We start from the raw sequence: 9,187 nt of genomic DNA, 5'->3' as shown, positions 1-9,187 counted from the left end.
ACCGGAAGTGAGGTTGTTACACATGCTATTGACTCAAATATTAACATTACATTTGCCGAACATACCAAACGTTATGTGTAAAAAAATGTAATCAAATTGGGTGATCAATTGTTGTAAAAAAATAAAATCACAGTGAAACTTAAATTCTGTTTCTGAATTGTGTAATTTACACTATTTCTATGAACGGAAAACCTACATGCATAGAACCTTCCAAAGTGACTAAAATTACATTTCTGGTTTGTTAATGGTATACATTAGCAAAATTGCTATATGATTGTTTTCTTTTTTTCGTGAAATAATTGATTTTTTAAATTTGAAAAAAAATCTATGCTATAAAAATAGGTGGTGCTTAACTTTTGGCGGACTGTATTTATAACTCAAACATCAGTATCGACACAAAAAAAACTCTCCAAATAAAAAGCTTAATAAACTTAACCAGAATTAAAATTTACCAAGAAAATTCGACTGCTCAGATTGACGATGTCGTGCTGAATGATAACATAGGCAATAAAATACCGCGAAAATAATTTTGAAGCGGGAAAACATTACGCCCTCTATGCTACATATGATGAAACACCCAGGAGAAATTAATTTCACTCTAATGCACTGCCCGTTTAAACGAATGAAATTATAAATATCTTAAGAGGCCCCTGTCCTCAGTTCAATGTCATGTCATTTAGATTTATGACAATACAATGCAGATAACCATATAATGCAGTGTATATCAACAGAAGGCAATATAATGCAGTGTATAATGTATATTAACAGATAACCATACAATGCAGTGTATATCAACAGAAGGCAATATAATGCAGTGTATAATGTATATTAACAGATAACCATATAATGCAGTGTATATCAACAGAAGGCAATATAATGCAGTGTAAAATGTTTATTAACAGATAACCATACAATGCAGTGTATATCAACAGAAGGCAATATAATGCAGTGTATAATGTATATTAACAGATAACCATATAATGCAGTGTATATCAACAGAAGGCAATATAATTCAGTGTATAATATATATTTATAATGCAGTGTATATCAACAGAAGGCAATATAATGCAGTGTAAAATGTTTATTAACAGATAACCATACAATGCAGTGTATATCAACAGAAGGCAATATAATGCAGTGTATAATGTATATTAACAGATAACCATATAATGCAGTGTATATCAACAGAAGGCAATATAATTCAGTGTATAATATATATTAACAGATAACCACACAATGCAGTGTATATCAACAGAAGGCAATATAATGCAGTGTATAATATATATTAACAGATAACCATACAATGCAGTGTATATCAATAGAAGGCAATATAATGCAGTTATAATGTATATTAATAGATTACCATACAATGCAGTGTAAACTAACAGATATATTTTACTTGTTAAAACTCTAAACTTTAATGTTGTTGAGTTCATTTGTAATCATAAAATAATTTGCTCTGCTATTCACAATACTTTTAGTGGCTTAGTTTTTACGATCATTTCAGTAATGGTATACATCTAATTCTATGTTCTATGTCATAATTTAAGGCATTCTGGAAACTTGTCTCCTTTCAATATATCAAGGCATGCCTCAAAAGAATTAGTCAGTTTATTTAAAAGGTATTATGTTAAATGCCACAAAAGAATTAGTCAGTTTATATACAATGTCTGAATCTTACAGGGTATTTCGAAATTGACTTAACCTTTTTTTATATTATCGTGCTTATAAATGCATCTGCTCAATTAGTTATAGCGTTCGATCATTGTGTATTGTTGGAACTTATTGCATGCTTGTTTCGTATTGTATTGCAGTATGTGATTAAATTCATAAATTCATTGGCAGCCTATATCTAACACGAACATCTCGTTATTCTTATTAGAAGCGTTTTAAGAGTGACAAACTTGTAAAGAAACAAACTGTTTGAGCTGGCTAGATATATATGACAGTGCTAATTTGTGTTTTATTTCTGCTCAAATCTATCCCCCACCCACTGGCTTCATTTTCCATAGTAGTTAGTTTCTGTTTTAACCCACTTTCCATTTGCCTTCGACGTTAAAGTTCTTTTGCATTTAAGTGTGAGGAATGATATGACACATTATTTTACATGAACCGGTCACAAATTGACGGTTTCACTAAAATTGTAGTCTAATGCGAAAATGGTTTTTATTGGATTAGTAAAGAAATTTCGCTACACTCCTTTTCATATTCCGTTGTATTGTTTCATTTTTTTTTCAAACAATTAATAAAGATTGAAATGATTTAAGATATTTTGTTTTTTAAATTTTCTTTTTAAAGTAATCATTAACCATGGTACACAAAAAAGAGATATACATTACTAAGTACTGAGCTATCATTGGATGCACACATTATGTTAGGTGTGAATCAGTTCATATTCTTTGTTTTATCTAATTGACCATCTTAACAGTTATTTACAAAGCTAGTTTTCGAAAATATTTTTAAAAAATTCGTCATTATTAAAACACCGTTTTTCCATTTCCATTTCATGAAAGTAACATCAAAATTTGCAAATCATCTATGCAAACAATTGATACTCTTATCGATTTCATAAAATGATGATGAAGAAAAACGCTGTTACGACTTTCGTTCGGATGTTCTTTAATTTCAAATGTTGCAATACTGACCGTCTGGAAGATCCGCTTTTGTAGGAAGTTACAGATTTCTATTTGCATTCAATTTGGACCATGGATATTTTCAAGAGAATGAAAGTAAGAGTGTATGGTACAAATGACCAAAGCTTTATTTTCAATAAATAATGGAAATTGCCAGATTTGTCATATTTATGGAAAATCTAAGCTGTATTGCTTTAAAAGGAGATCTCTTTAGTAAGGTATGCAATAATTATATTATATACTTCGAGGAAATCTAATCATGATTTATAGAGGTTTGTGTAATTCTGGGACGAAAATGATTTATATTTGATCAAAATATAGTTTACTGTCCGATGGGATTATTTCCAGATAGTGTGTTTACTATGGGCATAACTACTAGAAATTCGAGCCTCTTTTTACGCAAAATAGAAAAACTGCAAAAACATACTGTTTTATAGCCAATCATTTCATTATCTAATGTTTACCAAATTTAACTTCTGCGTATTTTTTTCTATCCACTGAGTGATCTCTGGACACATGTCTTTGATTTTTCTTTTTTTTAAGTTAATCACATTTTTTTCAATCTTTTTGGCGGACATTTATTCTCTTTCCTCAAAAAAGTTTTACTTGTGTCAAAGCAGTATTTTGAGTTTCTCTTTTTTGAGAGATTTTGAACTTCATAATTTCATTTACTGAGAGAGCACGGATAACCAAAATATAGTCTTCTGAAAAACAAAAGGCATGTCGTCTTTCTCTCTATTGTCTTCATTGATATTACAAACCTTTTTCTAAGTAATTGCTCATAGACCATTTTCACCGTTAGTATAAAACATGCAGGCGCTGATTCTAATAGAGTAGAAACGGAAAAACAACATTAGATACTAGAATGTTATTAAATAAGTACTTATAATTTACATGAAAGTGTTCCTTGGTTATTGGCTACTTGTTTTCAATCATATCGGCATCATCTGAAGTTTCATGGAGTAAAAGCGTATGATTATACAAATTTGCGTGTTTATCTATAAGTGTTTTTCGCTGTCCACTTTTTATTTCATAATCGAGCCCTTTTTCTCCGGTCATTTTGAGGTTAGCATGGTCCCAAAATTAGTTATTGATTGTATACCTGTATATCACATAACGTATTTACATTATTTATCCTTATTCTATTGTAGTTGTTGTAGTGCTTATAATTTACTGTGACTCTTTTTCCTATGGAAACTTCTGCCATCAATCTCGACAACATATTAGACTGGGAACAAATTTTTGCGAATGGAATTGTCAAATTGAAAGGGATCTTTATATTGAAGATAGTTTGAGAAATAATTTACTACATTTGTCATCAGAAACAACGAATGAAATTAGAAACATTTTCTCGGTAAGTAATGATATGATAGTATAAATAAAAAATGATCGCATGTTCAAGAGGTATAACACAAAAAAACTATTTTAGATATTCTTGAGTGCGGTATGGGCTTTGCTCATTGTTGAAGGCCGTACGGTGACCTTTAGTTGTTAATGTTTGTGTTTTTTGGTCTTTTTCGGATAGTTGTCTCATTGGCAATCATACCACATCTTCTTTTTTATATATACTCCAAAAATGCAAGTTTAACTTTCTCCCAAAAGAGCAAATACTAATAAAATAAAAAAAAAAACTGCAAATATTGATGGAATAAAATCCTGAACAATTGCACACCTTCAGTGTATGAACAAGCAGCCACCAAAGAGAAAAATTCCTAGCGTTCAAATTCTAATGCAATACACCTTATCGCTATTCCCGGCTGACCCTGCCGCTTGAACTTTTGATGCATACAACAATCACTTTTTCATTGTGGCGTCAGCTATTTTGTTTTATGACGTCATAATTTTACGGGAACCTGTGCGATATCCAGTAATGGCGGACAAATAGCGATAAGGTGTATTATTTTGTAACAATTGTTCTGATTGGATGACAGCAGGCGTAAAATTCTCTATCTACTTGTCTGTAACTAAGGAAGCCGACATTTTGAATTGCGGAATGTATTGTCATGTTATTTCTACAATAATAAACAAAAAACTCACTTGTTGCTCCTAGATATCTTCTTTTTATCAAATTTTATTACATTCTGAAGCGGCACAGAAGCCAGAAAACGCCCGGTGTTTATGCCTGACGCCGGAAGCATACCTATGACGTCACCTAGTGTAGGGACCAAAGAAGATAACATCTTTTCGCGGAATTTTCTTTAATGAAGATTTTACACTGAAATAATGATTGAAATTTAATTATGAACTTGTTTTGCATTAGAATAGAGATAACTGTATTGTATTTGAAGCTTTGCGGACGTCCATCGGTAGTTTTACTGTCGCAAATACCCGTTTACCTGTCTCCGCTCCGCGTCGCCAGGTAAACTAAATTTGCGACAGTAAAACTACCGATGGAGGTCCTTAAAGCTTCAAATACAATACAGTCATCTCTTGAGAGGCGTTATCCGGAAACACTATATGCACCTCTTATGGAAGTAAATACTTCAAAATGATGACAAAGATTATCTTTCTCCAAAAAGAGCAAAAATCGATCAAAATCCCAACCCTAAAAACATACACATCTAAAATAAATGTACACACAGCCAGAGAAGTGGAAATTTCCTAGCAATCAAACTGTAGGAGAAGTTATCTTGAATAACGATATTCCCATACTGGGACGGACAGACTGACGGAAGGACAGAAGGACAGACAGAGCAACGGAAGGATAGACGGAGGACGGTTGGACGAACGGGATAAAATGATATGCGCCTTCTCCAACTTTAAGCTGCAGGGGCATTAAAATTGTGAAAAATACGCGGAATGATTTAAATAGAAACAATGAAATATATGTCACCAAAGTCTACTTTATAAAATAAAACTCATAAGATAGGAAACAACTGAAGCGGTTCTAGACTCGAATATTTGCCGGGTCAGTTAAACTATTGATTTAAGAACTCGCTCTATATATGTATGAGGAATTGACAACATACATCTATAGATATAGGAAGATGTGGTATGAGTGCCAATGAGACAACTCTCCATCAAAGTAACAATTGATAAAAGTAAACATTATAGGTCAATGTACGGCCTTTAACACGGAGCCTTGACTCACACCGAACAACTTGCCGCTATAGAGGGTCCCAATATATCCATTTGAGGAACCGAAAAATTCCATTTACAGTTTTACAAGACATCGAGCTCAAAAACAATACTCTTAATATGGTTGGATACCAATAATTTTGAAATAAGAATTTTTTAGATTTATACAAAAGCAATCATCAAGACGTTAAAATCATTTACTAAATTTAAAAAAAAGATGTTTTAAAGCAAATAACTTACTGTTCGAATTCATATTTTGTCAGGTTCCGAACCCTAAAACATGAAAATCTGACTTGCGGTTCCTAGCTTCTCAACAAAAAATAATTTCCAACAATATGTATAGATTATAGGGTTTTCTACATATTGATATCGTAAAATGAGAATGTAATAAATTAAATGAAAAGATGATGTATAATTATGTCTCAAGGCTGTAACACTTAATTATCTTATAAAATTTTTCGCAGGTTTTAGGTGGAGATTTGTCGCCAGTTTCCAATTTTAAAAAAGAGGATATGCCAACTGTTCCAAGAAATCACACTCATTACTCACCATTAGTAAGTAGAATAAACAGACAATCGCAGTTAGTTTGTGGTTTCGTTTCCGACAATTTTGCTCTAAATATGAAAAATTCATCATATGACAACAACCTCCATGACATGATATTGTTTGTTCACATAAGTTTATTTGTATGCCAGTATATACAATAGTTTGTCTGTTTATTAACCATAAACCATATCTATGAGAACCAGATCGGGACGCAAAGAACAGATTTAAAAAAAAAACGTCGTGTAAGGATAAACACAGCAAAAACAAGTTACAGAAACTAGTGCAGTAAATAAGACAACATTACCGTCCGAATAAAAATATGTATGAGAAGATTTAATGAATAAGACTTTCAACTGAACTGATATAAACTAGCAACTTAGATGCATTTAAAGACACTAAGAATTGCGACTTTTACACACACAAAAAAAGAATTTAAAGATTTTAGACCGTAAAATTATAATAATGATTATTTTTTTTACTCTTCAGGTATCAAATTGGACGATAGCATACAATAAACTGACAGAAATAGCTCTTTATCGACATTTTGGAACAACTTATTATGCACAGCAAAACAATTTAAAGGTGAATTGGGATAATGAGAAGGCGAAGATATTGCTATGTATAATGAAGCATCAAGCAAGTAATTCTGGACACAGTATACCAAACTATACTTGTAATAAAAGAATTACCCTGTCAAGGCATCCAATTAACAAAGCAGAATTTACAAAATGGATGTATGTTATATTGGAAGATAACAGGAAAGAATTATGTGAAATTCATAAACTAGTTCTGCCTCACGATAGTGATCTGATTACTCGATGCTAGTCAACAATTTTACGTTATTTTATTTCTGATCTCATTTATTCAGTGCATGTACGCTTAGACCAATAGCCCGTAGAAAGGAGGAATATCATGTTGCCTTTTGAGAAAGGGAAGTGGGTTCCAAAACTTTATTTTCGCATAATTGTGCATGATTAAAAACAATATCGGTGGGGGAGACTTTAGACATTTTTGAACATTTGGGATGGAAATCAATACATTTTGATGTTATGGTTACTTTTATTTCACTGAATGGAAGTAGAAATAATTTTTTTGGGGGAAAGGTGTATACATATGTGTTTTGTTTAGAATCCATACTTTTGATTTTATATATACTTATAGTATCTACTCATTTATTATACTTTTTTAAATATTTTTAAACTGTATGATTATCGAAGATATTGTTTATTTTCTACAAATAAAATATTTCAAAATGCATATGTATACATATGTATTCAATCAGTCGTAAAAATTGCCTTGCTATCATTACGACTGCCATGCACGCTTTAAAAAAAATGTAATAATACATATATATACTTATCTTCGAAACTTGTCTATCAAAATATATTGAGCCTAAATTCATGTCAGAAAAAATATTCTTAAACTTCAAATGAACTCAGTCATTTATTACACAAAAAAAGTATATATATAGAGTTTCTGACAAAATAAAAAATGAAAAGGGATAACAAATACATGTCAAAATAGTTAAAGCTACGAGTCGTGGATACAAATTACAATTAAAGATTAAACAAGTCTACAAGGTGCGATGAAAAACCCGGGGCTATTGGCAGTACATGTCGTTGTGACCAATACAAGTATGTTGTGCTGGTATATTTTCTCCTAGATCCTCAATCACTACCATATATTCACACACTTTATTTGTGTATATCAGGTATACTGAACTCTTACTGGTTTTGCTTGGTGGATATTTTGTTTTCAAAAGACGTTAGTTACTGAAACAGTTTAGGAAGCAGTTGTGCTATAATATGCCTTTTCATATACTTGCATGTGGAATACTCTCAAGAGTAGCACTACCATTCAACTTCACTTTATATTGATGACGTCTCTTCATAAGATGTAGATGTAGCAACATTCTATATGAACACCTCATCATATATTTCTCTCTCCAGGAGATGTCATAAGGCGATAAGCCTTTTATAGACTCTATCAGAATTGTCCTGATAAATATATTTTTAATGGGACTTAATGATCCAACGATTCTGAACAGGGTTTTATGTGGGGTTTTTTTCCTCATAAAAAACCCTGAATAAGACACAAGTTTGTGCTCAATTGCTTCTTCTATAAAATAACACTTAGTATATGTTCGTAGCGTTTACATTCAACGTTTTCTATCAGATATTTTTTTGTTTTAATGCTGGACCACGGAGTCTTGCGATAGTATACAGCTATTTTCTCTTGGCAAGTTCCCAACATTTTTTTTCGTGGTTCAGCATTGATAGTAAAACAAATATCCTATAAAAAATCTTCACTTTTCTTGAATTTCAGACTAAATTTGTTTGTTTTTCCTTTGTTGTAAGACTGTTTTTATTTAGATTGTGACGTTGATTTGCACGGAAGGTAATGCTTAAAATTGAGAATGGAAATTGGAAATGTGCCAGAGACAACAACTCGATCAAGGGCAGAAACTAGTCGAACTGAGCCGCGAATGGGTCTTCAACACACCGAGAACAATATTCACCCGGAGGCGGGATTCAATTGGACCAGAAAAACAACTGTGTAATAGTTTAGTGAAAATGGACGTCACAGTAAACTCCATAAATAAAGGCAACAGTAGTATACCGCTGTTCAAAACTCATAAATCCATGGAAAAAAAACAAAATCGGGATAACAAACTAAAACCTAGGGAAACGCATTAAATATAAGAGGAGAACACCAACACAACACCAAAACGCAACACACACAGAAACGGACCAAGCAACAGACAAAACACCACGAGAATAACAAATATAACATCAAAACCAAATACATGAATTTGGGATAGACAAGTACCGTGCCACGTCTTATCTCAATATCTCAAAAATAAGAGAAAACACAAACGACTCAACGTTAAATTGCAACACACACAGAAACAAACAATAATATAACAATGG

General features: G+C 32.0%; 1 protein-coding gene across 1 annotated transcript; it reads left to right on the top strand.

The window, feature by feature from the left end:
• The first annotated feature begins 6,181 nt into the window (after window positions 1-6,181).
• Window positions 6,182-7,354, top strand: LOC134714157 (uncharacterized). Its single transcript, XM_063575395.1, has 2 exons — window positions 6,182-6,265; window positions 6,744-7,354. The coding sequence occupies exons 1-2, from the start codon at window positions 6,224-6,226 to the stop codon at window positions 7,080-7,082; spliced, it is 381 nt and encodes a 126-aa protein (XP_063431465.1). The 5' UTR covers window positions 6,182-6,223; the 3' UTR covers window positions 7,083-7,354.
• Window positions 7,355-9,187: the final 1,833 nt, after the last annotated feature.

The sequence above is a fragment of the Mytilus trossulus genome, chromosome 4 (genome assembly GCF_036588685.1).
Source record: "Mytilus trossulus isolate FHL-02 chromosome 4, PNRI_Mtr1.1.1.hap1, whole genome shotgun sequence".
Classification (NCBI taxonomy): Eukaryota; Metazoa; Mollusca; class Bivalvia; order Mytilida; family Mytilidae; genus Mytilus; species Mytilus trossulus.
Note: the sequence above shows the minus strand (reverse complement) of the source record. Positions and strands in the feature narration are given on the sequence as shown.

Excerpts from the sequence above, each read along its gene's own strand:
- LOC134714157 (XM_063575395.1), top strand. The coding sequence starts at position 6,224 with ATGCCAACTGTTCCAAGAAATCACACTCATTACTCACCATTA. Across the intron at positions 6,266-6,743 it reads ACACTCATTACTCACCATTA|GTATCAAATTGGACGATAGC; the intron begins GTAAGTAGAATA and ends TTTACTCTTCAG.